At 30.3% G+C, this 21,736-nt stretch overlaps 1 protein-coding gene across 1 annotated transcript in view; it reads left to right on the top strand.

The window, feature by feature from the left end:
• The window catches only part of LOC138179935 (neurotrimin), a 254,315-nt gene that overhangs the window by 210,627 nt on the left and 21,952 nt on the right, over positions 1 to 21,736 (top strand). Inside the window, exons 3-6 of the mRNA XM_069113212.1 lie at positions 1,729 to 1,936; positions 5,340 to 5,498; positions 19,136 to 19,264; positions 19,367 to 19,504. Coding sequence (XP_068969313.1) covers positions 1,729 to 1,936; positions 5,340 to 5,498; positions 19,136 to 19,264; positions 19,367 to 19,504 — 634 coding nt within the window. The remainder of the gene's footprint in view (positions 1 to 1,728; positions 1,937 to 5,339; positions 5,499 to 19,135; positions 19,265 to 19,366; positions 19,505 to 21,736) is intronic.

The raw sequence follows: 21,736 nt of genomic DNA on the forward strand, positions 1-21,736 counted from the left end.
CTTGATTATAGGTGTACATGATATTTTCTAGTTTTCTTTCTAGGTAATTTTATTCAAATCATATAAACGATATTAAATTATTAAAATATAATAATAAAACATAATATTGCATAAATATCTATTTAATTTAATATTTGCTTCCATAATGTTATAAATTTCAATTTTTTAATGCATCGTCTAAAACTTTATTTAATCATTTCCATGATCGTAATTTTAAATATCTAATAAAATAAATCGAAGCCTTGGATAATAATAAATAATCGATCATCGACGGATATGTCACGTAAAATAAAAAGAAATTTAAGAAAAAAAGAAACTCTTTTTTTTCTGGTTTACAATACACTTCCGAGCTCTAGGCGTGACTGTTTAAGACTGACTTGGATGATTTTAGGGGAAGTATTTAAATTCTTTTATTCGTGGAAGTGAGAAAAGGCTTCGATCATATTTCTGAGAACGGATAGAGTGACCGGATGTTATCTCGATGGTCACACATGCTAAGGCGCTTGGAATTTCGCTATCTTATCGCTTTGTTTAGTCGGATTTCATCTGTGACAGATACATCAGGTCATAATAGCCTGTATAGTGTACAGTATGTATGTTATACAGGGTGTTCAGTTACCGTTTTAAAATAATTTAAGGGGTGATTCTTGATGCCGAAATAAGACGAAAATCAAGAATAAAAGAATTGTGTTTTCGGCTTTGTTTTTTATTGCTATTTGCGTCAGTTTTCTTGTTAGTACTATTGCCGATACACGATTACATTAAGATTGTTCTGTTATTCTATTTTGCTTAATGTCAAACATCGTTTGTATTTACTGGATAGCATTTTTTAATAACGTAATATTTATATTTATCACGTCGTTTTATTTTCGAAGACCAAGAGAAAGATAAGATTATTATATTTATATATCCGAATTGGTACCAAAGAGATTTCATAAAGTAAATAACATACTTTACTTCCTAAAAGTATATCATCATTATTAATGTTATAGTAACATAGTATTATAGTATTTTCTTAACAGTAGTAACACCAAAATTATTTTTAGTTATTAATTATTCCATTAGAGAAATAACATAACATATGTATTTTTTAATAATGATATTAATCCTTATTCATCTCTCGCAATTTGATGTTAAGTTAGTTGTGTTAGTAGTGAGTTACTGAATATCTCAAAATCAAAATAGTCCTTCTAGGATCTCAACGATCTTAATCACTTCAGTAACTGACAGTTTGACAAGGTAGGAATGCTGTCAGCCTAGTAATATCAACGAAAGGATTAGATCAAAGGAAGAACGGACCCTGTTTCCATAAATTACTCCTACACTGTATTATGGCTTTATCACGTGTCTATCTCTATTGACTGTGAAAACATTAAGTCCTATTACATAAAACGACGTACAAATGTTAGACAAACTTCAAATTGAAACAGTTGACTGCAGTAAAAGAATTTTAATTAATATATTCTCAAAACTGGCTATATCCAGCTTTCCTATAAAAGATATTTATAATTGATCGCCTTGTTGTTGTATTAACACATTTGCATACAATAAGAATGAAAAATACATTTGTAACTGCAACGTTATGAATAATATGAAATTAACAATTCAAGTTAATGAAAATTCAAGCAAATTTAATATTGTACATGTAAATAAATTATTAAATAAAGTTGCTGTGTATTTGGATTGTTCAAGTAAACTATATATCTTTATTTCTTATTCTTTTTTCAGGTAGCATGGTTACGAGTGGATACACAAACTATTTTAACAATAGCTAATCACGTGATTACAAAGAATCATAGGATTGGAGTAACGCATACTGAGCGCAAAACATGGCATTTACACATACGCGACGTGAGCGAATCCGATCGAGGTGCCTACATGTGTCAAATAAACACCGATCCGATGAAGAGTCAAACCGGTTACTTGGATGTTGTAGGTTGGTTATTCATTACATTTCATATATTAAATGACATTTAATGATAATCTGTCGAATAACTACCTCCTCATCGACTTCGATATCCTTGAAATAAGTTGTCCAGATCATTATTATGAACTACTTTTTTCTATACGTATAAGGGGTGCCTGATCTTAGTTACCGGGTTATACGGAAAAGCATGTCAGGTATCATGTCGCGTGAAGCTGTCGATGTGTTAGTTTTTCATGAATTTTAACAGGAACTTTTTTTAATATCTTTATAGTGGCATATAAACAGCGAAAAAATACTAAAAATTCCAGTCACTGAATTCCAAATTGGAAGGAGTAAGTAGGGTTAGAATATTTAAGTGGTGACAGCTGGTAGCCAGCGTAAGCGGACCGTGTAGGGGCGGTATACGTGAGTGAATCTACATCCAGTGATGTTATAAGGAAGGAAAAATATATTGGATTTCCCACAAATAAGTACGACGTGTGTTCCATCAGTAAATTTGTCAAAATCTATTTTTTGCAAAGTTCATTGTATGCGCTACCAAACATAGTTTTGTGTATAATTCAAAAACTATGACCGACTACCCCTTATACATATGTATAGGAAATACTTGTTCGGAGTGATGATCTTGACAACAAATTTCAAGAGCATCTAAATCGGTGAAGAAGTATATTCAACAAGTTTACTAATTTAGTATTGTATTATATCACGTAACTAGTATAATTTATTATCTTTAGTTGGTTGTTGTAATATGTACATATAATATTGATAATATTCTAAGTTTCTTAAGGGCGATGTAGACGAACAACTCTTCGACGTCGCATTCTGGTTGCGTCATACATCTGTTTTTGTTGTTTCTAAATGGGGAAGCGAAACAAGACATACGATACAACGAGAAAATAATGTCAAAAAATCGCTTGTCTACACCGGGCCTTATATGTTGAAACACAACAATTAGATGTTGTTTAATAATATTTTACATGCGTCATATGCATCACATGATTTCTATAAGTAAAAGATAATATCGGAATACAATCTTAAAGAAATTAGTGCTGCTGATAGATTGAAAATGGACCTACTGACTAATGAACAAAAGCTAGACAAAATATCCCGAATCATCAATCGATGATTATTGGTAAATGTAACATAATTATTCGATATGATGCTCTGTAAGTGCAGTGACTCCTCAAAAAAGATTGAGGAGATTGATACTCTAATTTGATCAAAGCAACGCTTTTGTTTCTTGTGAAATGCTAAAATATTTATGAGCAACCGGAAGCAACAAACAACCCGGAAAATTCACGAGAATGCTCGATTACATCTTGCGGCTGTGACGGAGAGGTTCCACATAAAGGGATAGAACTATCTACTTGTATAGTCCAGACATCTCAAAATTGTGTAAAAAGATGCATTACATGCATAAGATTAGTTTGCTATGATGCATCTCCATATTTTCATACAATATAATTTTGTATTCTGTGATAGAAACCAGAAATTAAATATAATTATTTATGTCGTATAGTACTTGGCGAGGTGATTTTATTATTGCCATTATTTTGTTATATCTTTTTTAAAGTACTTAAATTTTTTGTAGATTTTGCACTTGTCCATTAATATATGATAGTCCAGAAATTAATGTTTCGTATCTAATGCTATCACTCAGGTGAATGGCGGTGGTCAAGGTGTATTTATGGATTTACTTTGAAGCATTTTCTGATCATTCGATAAGGCAAAGATGGTGATCAACAAATAGTATTGTGTAGCTTGGAAACAATTTTAGGATAAGTGGTTAAAACATCCTTAGCCAAGACGTATACCACGCAAGTAATCACATTCAAAATCATCTTGATACTACCAAAGCCCAAGTGGCAATAGTAGACAACATTGTTAACGATCTCACACTGTTCCTAGAGTCAGATGTTTAGTAAATGAATTAAAAATGTTCTTCAACACTAAATATTTTTAACAAAGTAACAACATTTATTTATTAGGAAGTTCTAAATACACAAGTACGTGTAATTTTACGCAGTTAGTGATGTTCTAATATTTCACAGAAGTTTAAAATTCTCGAAGTTTTCAAATTTTTGAAGTTCATAGTACGAGAGTTTTGTAAACATAATTTGTGAAAATCCTATTTCTGTAGTTCCAGTTCAGAGTATGGATTTCTTATCAATTTCCTTTAATTTCTGAAAATGTATTACAGGCTCTTTCCATTAATTCCTAATGTATATTACTTCCTGTTGCGTAAACTTTTTCTTTCAAACTTCTCAATAAGTAAAAATTCAGAGATACCAAATAATTGTCGAACAATATCGTGTTGTCTAAGGTCACTTCCTTTTTCACTTACAACTATTCTTCAATTTAATACGCTTCAAGTGGAGTGCATGTTGTACATTGTACATATATATCTACTTGTACGTTTCCGTTTGCAGTCTTTAAAACGAGCAAAAATGCAGAGAAAACAGAGAAAGGAAAAGCAAGAAATGGAGTGATGAAGTAGTTAAACAGAACGATAGGATGTATTTCTCAGTAGCTTTGGGTTTAAATGGATAATTGGATTTTGAACATAGTATAGTAAACATAATTGCTTTTGCGATAATAAAATCAAATAACAAACATTGCTTTGGGCAATGATTTAAATATTGGCAACTTGCTCGGCAAGATCTCAAGATGTTAAATGTATTTTTCTTTGATTTTGATATATTATTGATATATATTATTGATTATCTTTCTCTTATTTAAAACTGTATGTCTAGGTATCTACCTACGCATACATTTCATACCGGTAAGTATGAAACCGGAATTTGCCTATAGATGGCCCTAGCTGATAATGTAGTTATCACTAAACTGCGTCATTGATGCCAAAAGTCTTTGTTGACATCTCACAAACATTTTCGACTCAGAACAATACAAGTTTCATACAACAGCATAGTTTGTAACAGCATAGCGTTGAACATAATCAAATATAATTAATGTTTCGAGTTTGATGGTTCTTCTTTAGTAATTCCATATCTTTTGAAAGAATATACGATTTAGAAGCTTCATACAATTTCTTAGTCTTAATAATACTTTTGTTCTCTTGTTGAAACTTACCAGGATTATTTTCGCTTGTAAATTTCTCCATCGTCGATTACGGTAAAAATACAAATGCATATTTATTTTCAACTAGAGCCTTATTTATAAATCACACAAGAATCGTTTAAAACAGAATAATAAAAGTTTACATCGCAGCGAACTAAATAAAATGCGACAGAAAAATCTGACTAGAATCTTTAGGAAGATTTAACGTAATAATTTATAATGAAAATAATAAATAATTTATAAATAATAATAATTTATAAATAAAATAATAAATAATAATAATAATTTATAACCTTTCCCTTTTTAGTGTAATTTGTAATTTTTCTCTTTTCAGTTCCGCCCGATATTTTAGACTATATGACAAGTACGGATATGATAGTCAGAGAAGGAAGCAACGTTACATTACGTTGCGCTGCTAAAGGATCTCCAACTCCAAATATTACATGGAGACGAGAAGATGGGGAAACTATACTCCTTGGAAATGGCGAAGAAGGTAAGGGATAATGTTGAAATCTACATTTGGTGTTGAAACCTAATCTTACGCCTAACGAAAGGGCGTCAAATCTAATCTATTATTTTTTAGTTAATATAATATAAATGCCATACTAAATTTTAAATATTAAAAAACTATTTTTGTTAGACTAACATTAATACAGTTCAAGTAAAACCGTTCATATGTGTTTGGATGCTTCCAAATTATTGCAAGTAAAATATATCTTGTATGAACCTCTTTAAACTAATTTTTTAGCCTTTAATCTTATCATCTGGCAACCATATACAATTAATAGGTACTGATAAAAACAATAGTTAATATTAGTTAGTATAGATATAAGGGTAATAATTAAAGACTAATGAAACCTAATCTTGCGGAGTTAGGTTATTATGTCTCTTCAATGCGGGGATATAATAGTAATTGAAATATCTATCTAATCACACTCTAAAAGTTTACATAAGCTTTATGAAGTTTCAGATATTCGTTATAGATAAACGTAAAAGTTGAATTAAGCAGATGTATTCCTTGTTTCAGCGTAAGCTTAGCAAAGTATTTCATTCTATGTCAAGAAGTAAATAACCAACAGTAGAGAAATGTTCTTCAAACATAACATAACTTTGAAAATAAAACAAAAATATCAATTTTTTGATCGAATTGCATCAAATGTTTAAATGTTCATTAATGTTAGATCCAACTACAAGTAATTGAACATAAAACTAAATAAATGATATTCATTAAATATCTTTCAACAATTTAACAATTCTAACATAATATGTAAGCACCTCATCATTAGAAGTATTTTTGAAATAAGTTTTCTTCAAATTATTTTCCTAAGAGATGATTTGTCAATTATTCTTAAGTGTTTCATTCTTCCTTTACTGATGAATGTGTGCATGTGTATGTGGGCGCGGATACAATTAAACGATAGATACCTGAAACATTACGGAAGACAAGAGTGACGATGGTTAAATGAACATTATCCTTGAAGATTGATGGATCTGGGAGGTGCAATTCTTTCCTTTCTGAGATTAGATCTTGCACTGCTATGTTTTCACATGGGAAACTTTTACAAGAAAAGTGCATCAAGTGCACTTCGCAGAGTGTTAGATTTAAACTCTTTGCCGTTTGTAGCTTACCAATAAGATAATAGATGAAAAAACTAATCAGTTATATATTTAAAATTATACAAAATAATTACAATTTTGTGCATATACCGCTTTAGTATAATTTTCTTGCAGTATGCCAAATGTAGTACTAAGTCTAGGAAACTTCACAAAATTTTTCTACATTTATGCGAGTATAAGAATAATTAAAATTTTCTTTATATACATGTGTGTATATTGATTTGTAAAATTTAACATTATTTTACATTAACATTTAACATTACACAATTTTATAAAACAAATTTAATAAAACGTAGTAACTTAAATCAAATGTTGATTTTACTACCTACTTGCAAATAGAAATTTGTTTACATTCACAGTAATTTTGTTGTAATACGGAACAATTTACCTTATCGAATATAATTATTGTTTCCTTTCTTTAAATAAAGATTTGAGGAAGTGTATCTTATTCGAATATAATTAGGTACCTATTACATTTTGTGCGATTATTATACAATTTCCTAGAATCAATTGATAGGCAGAGTGTAACTCGTAAAAAGCGATAAATGACTGCAATATGTACATCTAGCAAGCTGTTTTCAGTAAAAATGGGACGTTACTGGCACATTTCACAATGAAATAGCTGCGTCTTAATTTTTCGTGTACTTTAAATTCTATTCACTTTTAGATTTATAAAATTTGTCAATACATACACAAAGGGTTACAAAAATATAGGCGATATTTATAAAGCGTGATTCCAGATATCAAGATAATAAAAAAAGTTCATGTACAAAATGACTGATCATGTACAATGTCTCATTTGAGGCTTATTTTCAAGTTATGAACAATTTAATTTTACGTTAGAAATATATTTTTTTATTTTACAATGTTGTGAATAACATTAGACTCTAACGCATTGTCTGTATTATTTCTTCAATATTTCTAAGAAATGATTAACAATGCTTGTTATACGCTTGATATGGCTGATATGTTAAGTAACACTGTTATTGTGTAGGGTAAATTGAACGCTATAAGATATCAAATTTTACATAACGAATTATTGCCTTTCTGCGAAATAGAAGACAAGAAGACAATTTTTCAACATTAAAATGCTCCTATTCATACAATCGCCACTATAGAAAAGTGGTTTCAAGATTTCGAAATAGAATTATTACCATGGGCAGTATTGAACATTGATCTGAACCCGATCGAGAACCTGTGGGGAATTCCAGGAAGAAAAGTCTGCGATCAAGAGAAGTCACCTATCTAAGAAAATATCGTTGAACTTAAAAAAAAAATAAGTTAGTGGGTAGTGTACCTAACAAATTAATAAAAGTAAACAAAAATAAGAAGAAGTTTACGAAATATTGAATGGAAATATAACAGAATTAACATCGAGTTTATATTTTTTCACAGCTAAAAACATAATTTTAAGAGAAACTTTCATTTTTTCCAGGCTTCAAAAAAGAAAACTTTTTTTCTTGTATCTTCAATTTTGTTTTATATTATAATATAATGAAATTATATAAACAATTTTGGCAATTTTTGTTTTAATATTACGAAAAATTTAAAAACACGAGTGAACTTATAATTATTCACGGCATCTTATTTATTTAAAGTTATACCTACCTCTGAGGGTTATTAGCGAATATCATATTATACATACAATATGTACTATATTAGAATAATCTGCTATTGACTTATGTACGGGGTGTATAAAAAGTAAGTATAAAAACCACGACGATGCTACCAATAACGATGTGATTTTCAACTGCTATGCTGACAATTTGGTGATCATGATTTAATATTGCGACATCTGTATGCAGATCGACTCCGCACCAATTGACGTAAAGAAAAATAGGTTAATCATGGCCTTTGCTTGTGCTTATTCACCATTAGACCTACATAAAATAATTCGTCGAATGAGAATCACTCACTTGACAGTGCGACACATAATTGGAGAAGAAGGCTTACGTCCTTACAAAATTCACCACGTTCAAGCACTCCAACAAAATGACTACACCACTCAACGAAGTTTTTGCCGTTGGATGCTTCATAACGCGATGCACACTTTTTGGAGCGTGTATTTTGGAGTGTATCATTTACGGATGAAAGCAGTATTTCAAGTTGTAGCATCCTCAATCGGCAAAATGTCAGGATTTGGACTTATAGAAATGTACGTGCAATGGTTGAAAAATTTAATCCAGAACGATTCACCATAAACGTATGAGCAGGAATTATCGAAAATCATATTATTGGCCCTACCATTCTGCCTACATCGATAAAAAGTGCAACAGCATATTTGCAATTTTTATGTTCACGTCTTCTAAGCGAATTACATGAAAATATATTACGGCAGAGTCGTCACTTCATTTGTTGCACGATGGTGCTCCATATAGCCGACCGGATCACTAATTTTTAAACGAAAAATTTGGATCACTGTGGATAGAATGTAGACTTGCTCTTCACATGCGGCTTCCTTGTTCATGAGATCTGACGGCAGCGGATTTTTTTCCTTTGAGAGAAAAAACTAAAAAACTGTTTACAGTTCAAGTGAGCAAATTCCAGCCGTTGAACAGTTACAACATCCGATTGAATGTGGTCTTTACCATACAAAATCAATACGTAATCTTGGGAAGAAACTTGGTGAACATGTAGAAGTGCGAATTCGCAATTGTTTAAATGGACAGAAAGAGGCAAAAAAAAAGAAGATGAATGAAAAAAGATAGATATGGCACATACATGGGATGTATAATAGTGGATCATCGATCATTGATCATATACAAATTTATGTAAATAAAATTTGCAAACAAACATAACGAATTTTAAAAGTCAATCAAGTGCATTGTGTATTATTGTTGGGTTGATTAATTGGTTTATATGAATTTTTACACGTAACTAGAAGAATGATAATTGAGGAATATAATACATTGACACATTTTCGAATTTTTAAGATGAATTTTCCTACGAGATGGTAGAATAAAAATATATTTACAATATTCAGTTATATACCAGAACCATATCAATACGATTAATAATACCTAATTCTGGACAAAAAATTCTTTTAAGTCAACTAATAAATTTTTTTACTGATTTTCTGACTTTTATATCATTGAACTAAAAAAAAGTCTTTTATAGATTTGAAGACATAAATCTATCAAAAATAAGTATTGAATCTATGGTATTTTGTATTATATAGTGTTAGTCTAGTAATCTGCATAACTAATGTTATCAATAAGTTCATATATGTTTAAGAAAGTCGCAAAAATACATGTTTAATCCTCAAATCAAATGAAAGGATGGCTTTAATGTAAAGTTGGTTGACAACATTGAATTTTACTTGTTATATATGTTTTTCACCTATAGCTCTCACATTGTACTTCAATATTTTTAAACATCGGTCTATAGGTTTTCTCAATAAGATTTTAACTACTTCTTGTCTTGCATTCGAATACGCGAATTGCTTGGTAAATGAATTATTGACTTGCTCATGTTGCAATATTTACAGCGTACGCCGTTTGAAAAAATGTTTCCGATACACATTTATACGAACACGGTAGAGGGCTAAGAAATATATGACGTACGATGAAGGTACAATGAAAATTTATCACCGGCGGCTTTCAAACTTATTTAGCGACTATGATGCGTGATGCAGCGGTTCTGTCGTTGCACTGCACCTGCACGTTGGCATGCCGATGACGTTAGAATGAAATACACAGGCCGCGTTTCGCACAATAATACCAAGTAATACGTACGTACTGATTCGCACACGGCCAGTTGCAAAGACTTTATTCGCGAGACACAGTAACGATTTATCATTCCTTTGTCTTTCGACCGCATCGAACTGCTGCCTACATTCTCTCTCCCACTGGAAATGCCGAGCCAGTTGCAAGAAAAATGTCTCCTGTATTTTAAATGCCTTCGCGTGTGTGCTAGGTTTTGTAACACCCAGACAAATTTCTTCCGAAAATGTTTGGTCTGGTCCATCGTATATTTACGGTAACGGGTGGACATATGCGTTCAAAAATGCTGCAGAAATGAACATATTTCACTTAGGTTAAACGTCTAAATTGCTTCTACTGCTATTGGAAATAAAAAAAGACTGTGAAATTCCAGCAATGATATTTTTCAAACCAATGGATACATCGATGAATCACGTTTCAAATTTTAATATATATTACCAGTAAATTTTTGAACAAATGATTACGATTTGTTGAATATACAAGAAAGTGATAAAGATTGCTTCTAACTATTAGTTTCTCATTAATTCATGCATTCTACTAACATTCATGTTCTGTTTTTACAAATCGGCTAAAGTTTTCGGATACTTATCAGCGGTAATGTAGGTATATTTTATGTTTCCTTTTTTTCAATCTGAAACACGTAATCGCAAATAGGATATCGTGCACATCTTTAGAGACAATGTTTGTGCTTCTGAAATAACAATAAAACGTCTAAAAAAAAAAAAAAGTCATAAACGCAGTAGAAAAGGTTTTGATGAATAATCCTTAATCGAATTAAATTGTGACTTTGATCATTCGGCTCTTCTTGCTTCTTTGCCTTCACTTTCTCGAATGCATTCTCGATAGCTTCTCTATTCCTCTTTTATGTATTTTATTTTTTGGATTCCATTTTCGCGGAAAGTGGTTTGCTCGCATTCACGTATGTGTGAATAAAATCGTAGACAAACGGTCAAATCTATTTGCTGGAAACTGTGCGCAAATACGAACGGAAAATAAAGTTTTGTCAATACATGTCACAGCAATGCGCGATTCTTTGTGGTTCGGAAAACTTGTTTATGGTTCTTGACCTCATTCGTAAATTCTTTTAGTTTTCCAACAACCGTTAAATTTTCGATTCTACATGTATTGTTTGTATTTCAATATTTGGCGTTCAAAATCTACTGTTTAATTTAAATAAAAAGATACTTAATTAAGAACCTGTATGAAACAAAACTGTATAAATAAAAACTACAGAAATTATTTAAAATTTCATTATGAAAATCATTAGAAAAATCTAATTTATTCTTTAAAGAAAGTATACAAAATTCTTTTATTTTTACCTAGCTCTGAATAGAATTGAATTTAAAATTGAAAAATTTGAAAATCAAATTACTGTACCTTTATGTGATTAATCTAGAATATATATTCATTAATTTTACGTACATATGGGTGGTAAAAAAAGGAGTTTAGACTTTAGTAGTTTATAATCCTCACAGAGAAGAACAGAAAATGATTAATCCTAACAAGGATCACAAAATCAATTCTGTCGATGTGAAAACATATACATATATACACCACTGTTTCCTTTGTTGTTCACATTTGCAAGGGTTATTTGTTATATGTATCTTTTCTCTACTTCAAGTTTGACGTACATATGTATAATGACAATCTGCATAATGAAATATGCAAACAAGGTTCGTTGCTTGTGATGATATCTTCCTAGCAAAAATTATTTGCTTCAAAAGGGTAAAATAATCAACTTATTTCGAACAATCAGTTCATTTCAGTCAACTGGAAGGCCTGATAGTGTGTAACACAGCCTAGTTATTAGTATTTAATACATAAGCTATCAATGATTACAAGCAATTAATTAAAATAGGAATGTAGAGTATATTGAGTGGTCCGGTCAGTGGTTTACAGTTTATCTCGTATGCAAGTGATTACAGAGGGCAGAGTCGACAGGCGTTTCAATAACATAAATTGCTTCGCGCAGAGATTAAGCGCTTAGGTAGACAAAGTTAGAGCTCAACGAATCGAAAATTCAACCGGGAACGGCCAGTGTGACCGCCTTTTAGTTTTCCACTGTGAGATTTACGTTCTCTGACTGGCCATGCTCTATGTGCGGTTACTACTGTATTCGCCATTGACACTACCGTACCAAAAATAGAAGCTGAAATCCTCTAACGAGCAGTATACATAATTTGAAATAATTTCCTCTACAAGTCTGTTACAGTTTTGCATCTTTTATAATTTTATCTCTTTCTTCTACTTTGTATTTTATGCTCCCGCTATCTTTTAACATCTTTCTCGTATTTTCAATTCATGTCGTAAGAATTGAATCAGTATTGAGTATATTTTTATTTTTCAGAAGAATTTCATCTGATTAATGAACAGACTACGTAAAGAAGCTAATTGGTATTAAAGACTGTAAAAATTATGTAATTGTATGTATTGTATATGTATGTATATTGTGATGTAAGTTACCATTATTTGTCAATTACATATATTACAATAATAATATAATGACAGGAAATAAATACAATAATGGATGATATTCTTACGAAAACATATTTAAAAATTAAACTTTTAGCAAAAATCGTATTTACTACTTAAATTAGTGACACTGAATTGTCATATTTCACACATCACAAAAATAAAAATAAAGAAAAAAACAATTTGCATGGCAGGTGGACGACATTGTTTATTATTTTGGAATTTCTCTCTTTCATTCCCTGTGAATATTGATGAATTTGGACTCAACAATCGATGCATATCATTTGCTCGTCAATAAGAATATATTATGCCTAATAACAGGCAACGTGCATGCGATAAATAATAATATCACATATCACACTTCTGTTAATAAACATCAAAATCCTATTCCATCCATTCAGCGAAGTCTTTATTATTGAAGTTATATTTCTGAAAATATTAATTCTGATTTAGAAAGCAAGAATATATTCTCTCGTACAACTTAATTGAAAAATCACAATGAACATTCCAGAGAAAAGTACGAATTACGACATCAGCGCTTTCAAGCATGGATAGAATCGAATTTCAAGAGCGCATAATTATCCTTTTTTTGACGTACAATCATAAGATGCCTGTCAGGTGGTTCATTAGATTCAGCTTCACCAAATTAGTCTAATTACTCGAATTTAAGTCGTTTGAATTAAAGTAACGTGGCTTCAAATAAATGTGTAACGAAAAATAAAGGTATTGGTTATAAAATATGTATGTAAGATATTAATTATAATGTTAATTATAATTCTGAATATAATACACATTTTATGCATATAAAGTGTACACGTGACTGAATATAAAGTTCAAAAGAAATCGACTTGGTTTAGTCAGTTAAATGTCAAGAAGTACGAAACTCGGAATAACATAACAACTGTTATTCCCTTCAAATGAGGAAACAGTTAAAACCAGACAAACTTTCTTGAAGCTTGAAGTCAAGTGACTTGATGAAATAAAGATAAGAGTGACAATATGAAAGGATATTTCAAGTTAACCAAATACATAAAGAGGTTTCGAGTTACTTGCATTAATTTGAACAAGGCTTAAGACAGAATTCAAATTTCATTTATCAACGTGAAACAAAAGTTTATCCATACAATACAATCCGTGTTATAAGACACATTCTGTATATGAATATTTGCTATAACCTTTCTTTATAATTACAATAACACATAATTATTCGATTTAAATTCATGTTATTAAACCATACACCATTTTCTATGATTAGGTCACTAGAATATACAAAGTTGAAAAGTATTCTTGCACCTTCCAAAACTTTATGTTAGACTCTGTATGTTCTTATTTTTAATCGAGAACACCACTTTCGTGGAATATAAATACGTAATTCATAATAAATTTTATTTTGGTATTTTCGGCATTTGTGGGTAAAAACGTATCATCCGTATTGTTGTGGTTTCTCAAAATTAGGAAACCTCCGAGGATTTTCTGAAAAAATTTGTAATGATCCTACTTTAGTTTCCCATGTTTTTAATCTTTTAAGTAAAATTATATTATACAGACTGTTACAGAATAATGACTAAATATTTTTAATTAAACGAGAAAAGATAAATATGTCACAAAGCAAATGATAGAATTTCAGTTTTCTGGGATATTTCGGAATGATAAATAGGACATTTTAATTAAGAAAAAATATTTAATATAGTGTTATAAAACATACGTCTTGAGATACTTAACATTTTCATTCTTCTTATTCGACACTCTACGTTTACTCGAGAATATAATCAAATTATATTTGCTATAACGGGATATAATCAGACGTTCTCCGAGTAAACTACAATTAACAAGAAATTCATGACAAGCGTTATGTACACCATGCAATTCGCCAGGAATGCATTCAGAGCATCGAATGCTTACTCAGATTAAACGGACTAACAAAAAGCCAGGAACGGACGCAGTATCGAAGGTGCAGAAGTAAAGAGCGACTCGGTCAGTTAACATTAATTTCGACCACGCTATTATGGATTTCTTGCGATGTGGAATCAACGCTGCTGTTTCATAAATGATTGCCGACCTGCTGAATGAATCGATGAACAAGCTATATACAGGTATAGGTTAATACGGATAAATACGGTTTTCAGTAAGGTAAATTATGCGTGAAACTTTACAAAGTACTTAACGTAAGAAGTATTTGCTTCATGAATTGTTATTAATGATTATCGAAACAATTATTTTCAACTATTTGGAATTGTTTAATTTTGCAATGACATTTCAACTGTATAATTTACTGACAAATTACAATTTAGTCAATTAGTATTCAAAGAGAATGACGGAGAGAAATTCTAGAATGCTAATTCTATCCATGATATGCCTGCGCATTTTAATCCAACGTTTTTCCAACTATGTTCGGAATATAATATATAGTTTTTTCTTTTATACCTCACGCTGTATTTCTAACGCAGAAATAAGCTAAAGTTTTAAACTCAACCTTTTTTTACGTGCGACACCGTCCTGAAGAGGAACGACTTTGAAATTTTACCGAGTAAGTTCAAATAAAAAAGTTACACGTGCATATACTATCAGTTTATTTGTCTAATTCGTGCTTATATTTACAGCCATACTTATATTTCTTTTATCCCAAAAATAATGTATTTAAAATGAAAAAATTATGATAACATTTAAATAATAAAACTTATATTTAATCATGTATTAAGGATGAAGAATTAGTAATTAGAAAATTAATTTTCAATAACTTTTCTTTTAGTCAAACAAAGAGCTTAATTTGTAGTTACATTACAAAAATAAATTACATTAATTACACACTAATTAATGTAATATTTGATAATCTAGAAAAAATGAGAAGATATCTTTACTTTTACATGTATACATGTATCACATATATAACATGTACAAGTACACGGTAACGTGTATAACATGTATAATTACACGCCTTCATGAACATGTATAAGTACGTGATATCATGTCTTACTTTATAGGAGTCTCATGGGCTACAAGTGCAAAAGTATTTATACAAAAGTATTGATAAAAGAAATAACGGTTTATTATACGTTAAAAAAGTTACTATATTATTATCTGAAATATTATGGGAACTAAGTTGATCATTTTACATAACAAAATAATTAATCATTTCTAGACAGGAAAAATTTGAAAAAAATAACCTGGAGGCAAATATTTTATACATCATACTGAGAAGTAGAAAAATTCTATCTGAGAGATCTCGTATTTCTCCAAATAACTGAAATTTTTAGCTAGTAAAGTTTGGTGGAACAATATACAGTGACGAGCAAAAGTGTAAACACACTCCGCTGATTTTATGTGAAAGGCGATACCACGACTAATTTTTCAAGTGATCGGTAAAGATTAGGTAACAGTAACTACAAGCTACGTCTGATTAACGAAATGTAATAGTTCATTTTTATTAACGTTAATAATGTACAGAATATTTTATAATAATTGTGTTTTGAAACAATGTTTACAGTTTTGCACGTTTCGTCAGAAACGTTTATGATAGCATGTAAATGTCAGGGAAACGAAACTGTCAATAAGCACTGATTGTCCACTGTTTCGCAGTCAACTGTTCCACACCATTGTTAGATTACTTTTCAGTTTGATATGCTTAATCTAAGATGAAGCCACTTAGTGAAGATAAAAAGAACAGTATTATTTGTTTGTGTGATAAAGGTTTGTCGTTGCGGCAAATTGCAGAGAAATGTGGCGTCAGTCATGCGATAGTTGCAAGAATAAGAAAAAAGTATGTTAGTACACCAATATCTTCACAAAACGGTAGATCGGGACTTATTTAGGATAGAGCAGCACGTGAAATTGCACACTGTATTCGGTCGGATAGTTACAAAACACCAAAAATTGCTGCTCAGGAAATCGAAATAAGTGCTAGCGATTGGACCATTCGTCGCTCTTTAAAGAGAATTGGTTTACGAGCGAAGGAAAAAGAAAGTAAACCAGCTCTTTCAAACAAAAATATTAAATTACGAAAACAATTTGTTGACACCTACAAAGAATGGACGACCGAAGATTTCAAAAGAGTTATATGGAGTGACGAAACAAAAATTAACAGACTCGAATCCGACAGAAGGTCCTGGTATCGGACTTCATCCGAGAATAATGATCAACCAGGTGGTATAAAACAAACTATGAAGTTTGGAGATGGCTCAATTATGTGTTGAGGTTGCTTTACTCACAGAGGTGTTGGTCCCTTAGTTCGAATCAAAGGTATAATGCGAAAAGAGCATTATTTAACCATTCTACAAAGTAATTTACCTTCTGTAGTTAATTCCATTGAATATAATGAACGTGAAGTAGTATTTTAACAAGACGGGGATCCTAAGCATACTGCAAAAATAATTAAAACCTGGCTAGAAAATCAAAATTTTTCTGCGATGAAGTGGCCAGCACAAAGTCCGGATATGAATCCGATCGAAAATTTGTGGTCCATTTTGAAAAGAAGGCTGGCAAAATATAATAATCCACCTTCAGGTGTTCATGAATTATGGGAAAGAACACAACAGGAATGATACAATATTGAACCACAAATAATTAAAAATTTAATTGACAGTATGCCTCGTAGATTAAAAGCATTAAAAAAAAGTGAAGGAAAGTGGACGAAATACTAGGTTGAAACCTTAATTCGATGAGTATAATTAAAGTGCAAAACTGTAAACATGGTTTGAGATGTCCATTTTTGTAAAATGTTCTGTACATTATTAATGTTAATGAAAATGAACTATTACATTTCGTTAATCAGACGTAGCTTGTAGTTACTGTTACCTAATCATTACCGATCACTTGAAAAATTAGTCGTATTATCTCCTCTTACATAAAATCAGCGGAGTGTGTTTACACTTTTGCTGGTCACTGTATGTATACTTACAAGACATGGACGCAATGATTTAAAACCAGCAATAAGAAGACTTTTTGCGCAAAAATTATTCGAAAACATAAAATGAAATTTTACAATAGTTTATAGAAGTTTTATATAGTTTTATTGAGGTTAAAGAATTTCTGACAATAAATATACCTACATATACATTTGATTTATCTGTTAGCTCTAAAATTACATAAAATGAACAGTCTACATCGAAGGTATGGTTAACAAAGTGTTTAAATGTATAAAAATTTAAGAATTCATCAATCAGTACACATTAATGAATTAAATAAAATATTCGTAAATTAATGAATTAATAAAATATTTGATAATTATTTAATATTTGATATATATTGTTATTAATATTTATGGACTTTAAAAGTCATATAAAGATTAATCATTTTCAAAGTTCATTGTCACAAACAATAACTGTAGTAGTAATAGTTCTTTTCATGTTTCTGTAGTATTTTTTTTCATTAAAATCATCCTGTGTATGAATACCACCATATAACAAGTAATATTCCACCGCAATATATAACTAAAGCGAAACGTAGAAAAAAGTTATGTATGTATATGTATAATTGCACTTAAAAACAGAAAAAGAAGAAGTCAGATTCGCTTTTTATACGAGTCTACTGTGACTTCTAAAGAGAAAAACATAGTCTAAACGTAAAATGTACGAGACTGCAGCTTGGGTATACGGTATTGGACGGAAGTATTCGTACACCTTTTAAAACAGAATAGCTTTTTTAAGATTAACCCAAACAACTGGAGTTTTTTTCTTCGAGATCCTACCAATTGGCATAAATGAGACGCGCCTTTAAATTTTAGGTCGAAAGTCGTGGAAAACTGCAATTTTTACCGCTTTTAAACATTGCGTTAGTAACTCATAGCAACTTTAACCGGTTTCGATGAAATTTTTAGCGTGTATTTTTTTTACGCGTCATCTAGTAAACTAATCCTTCTAACTTCTAAAAAAGTCCAATTTCAAAAAAGTTATTGTGTTTTAAAGGGTGTACGAATGCTTTCGTCCGATACTGTAGTGAAAACCATTTGGCCGCTGATGCTACAAAAGCTTCGAGTTTAGTATTTAATTGATTAAAACCATTCGGTTGTAGCAAAGAGAAGTTTATAGGGGTGTATTATTGGGAAACGTAGTTGAACATTCTCTTACTCCGCAAAGGTTTTACAACTTTGAAGCACATGAAGTATTTCATTTCAATGCATCGTTAACGTTCTAAAATTTTACTATTTGAATACAAGTTAATGAAATATCTTGATGTGTGTACACAGGAAAAGTACTTTCTAATAGTATCAATTCACTATGTTATTATGATAAAACAATTTAAAATATACCTCACAATGGTGTTCAATTAGTCTTATAAAAAATTTCCTTATGATGATCTTAATGAGCATTTGATTTTGTTACAGTGAGAATTGTGGAAGGATTTATTTTTAATATCACTAAAATAAATCGATTGCAAATGGGTGCATATCTGTGCATCGCTTCAAATGGTATACCACCTACAGTCAGTAAAAGAATAATGCTTACAGTACAGTGTGAGTATCTTCTTTTATAGCATTTTGTATACGATTTTATAACTTTATGCATACAGTATCACATGTTCTTTACAGTAAGACAAATTTAATTTATACTTGCAGTTAGTCCAATGATTTCAATTCAAAATCAATTGGTTGGAGCACAAGAGGGACAAAGGATGACTTTAGAGTGTAATTCGGAAGCTTTCCCAAAGTCGATCAATTATTGGACAAAGGAAAACAACGAAATTATAAAAAATGGTATTTTGACTTAAATATTATAGAATTGCAGTTCGAATGCATTTACTAATATTAAACTTTTTTACACATTTACGTAGACAAATATAAAAATTATAATAATACTTCATTAATATCGATTAAATGAATTCGTTAGTATTGATTATATCTTTTCAATTTTCCGAATTACTCCAAGCAAAATAAACGCACATAAGTAAATATGAATTTATATGAATTCAGTGAAGTTAATAGCTTTTTGTGATTGAGTAACCAAAAGAATGAACATTCCAAAATTTATATAAAGCTCACCAGATACTATATTTGTATACGTTTGTGTGGAGCATAATAACTTGTTACATTTAGATAAAATGAATCGCACTCTTCTTATTGACATTTCATCCTTGCTGAACTAATATTTCATACAATATCTCTGTGCAACGTCCATTTGTCATCTCTGGTTATAACACGCAAGTAAAGTAAAGTAAACCAATAATGTTACTGTCAATCATGTTTCTTATTTTTAATTCATGTAATACACAGATATCTATCCTTAAAACTACCTTACGCGTATACAGGGTGCCCCAGTTTTTTTTTTTTTTAATTCTATCAATATATTTTATAGATATAAATAAAAGAATGATATTATATAGACATAGGTCATTTCTAATTTTACTAGAAAATTGTAAGAAATATTTAAATTGATCATTATAGATTGACAATAAAGGTAATCACTATTACACCCTATAACAATTTTTCATCATCCCTAACAATACATTTTGATAAAATACGGTTTGATTTATAATTCATCATATCAACCATATTGATGCTTATTCTATACACGCTGTGGTTTATACATATCCTATTCCATATACTTTTCTGTTGAAGACCAAAATATTGTTTCTTAAGTTATAACATATCTTTGTTACAACTTTGTAATAGGACATCAAACAGCCTGTTCCGAGATTGAAACACCCTATATACATTTATTATTCATATCGGATAAATAATGCTTGTCCTAATTCTGAAGATCATTTAGTTGACGTTCTTTTGAAATATTATCTTAAAAAGAATGAGTGCCAATGAAAAATTTTAATGGAAATAAATTGAATTTTATTAAATATTTTATGAAAGTCAGCATTTTCATGTTATATGTTTACATTCCTATTAATTTCGTTTAGTATGTTGAATATAATTTCAAATTGTTACAAAAACATTTGGTCTGAGATATGTACGTGGAAAAAAGTTACCATAAACTGATTTCACTAATATTGAAAGAACGCACTATTATTCACATAGAGTATACAATGTATGTAGTAAGAATATATAGGTTACTATTAATAAAAAAAAATATTACAGTAAAATCTCAGTTATCTGAACTAATTAGGGGACAGAGACATTTGGATAACAGAATTTTTGGATAATAGAACACTTACTTTCCTGATATTCATCATCATTGTGTGTATTTCAAAAAAAAACATAAATATTGATAAATAAATATTGAAATTAAATATAATTTGATTAACGATTTGTAGGTCCCAAATCTTCATATCTGTTAAATCAGACTTTTTTAACAGATTTAATTCCTTGCAGTTAGTATATACATTCCTTTTGTGCCTCGTACAGTTTTAATCCCATCTCTAAAGGCTCGAATGCTTTAAAATGTTAAAGACTGTAATGATTACTATTATACATGTTCCAATTCATTATTTGAGGCATACATAACGCTACTAGCATGGACAATTGACGTTTCAACATACTGATATTATTGTATCAAGTCGGCTTTATAACAATCACTGAATCCTGCTAATTCTATTCAGTGCAGAAAGAATTTCTTCCACGTCTGCTCCATTAACTAGATCCCTATGAACTATCTTCCACTTCTTCCTGTATGGTGTCTTCAATGTAGTTCACTATCGTCATCCATGTCCTTTTTTATTGTCGCATATTTAACTTTCGTCCAAGCATACAACACCATGTGCATAACAGCAATCCTTCACATTTAATTGCTTGCGCAATAGTATCATTGTTCGTTAACAAAAAGTTTTGTAGAAGACTAAATTGTTTACATGCGAAACGTAATTTCTAATTCCTATTCGGATCATGAAATGTTCGAATAACAGAGTCAGATAATAGAAAATTCGGATAATCAAGATTCTACTGTACTACTTATATAATTTTCAGTTTTCAACTGTCAGATGATTCGATTTCAAGCTTCATGATATTTATTGGAGAGGAAATGGTGCCTTAAATCGGAGT

This window comes from Bombus flavifrons, chromosome 5, assembly GCF_040668555.2.
Source record: "Bombus flavifrons isolate JBK064 chromosome 5, iyBomFlav1_principal, whole genome shotgun sequence".
In the NCBI taxonomy this organism is placed as follows: Eukaryota; Metazoa; Arthropoda; class Insecta; order Hymenoptera; family Apidae; genus Bombus; species Bombus flavifrons.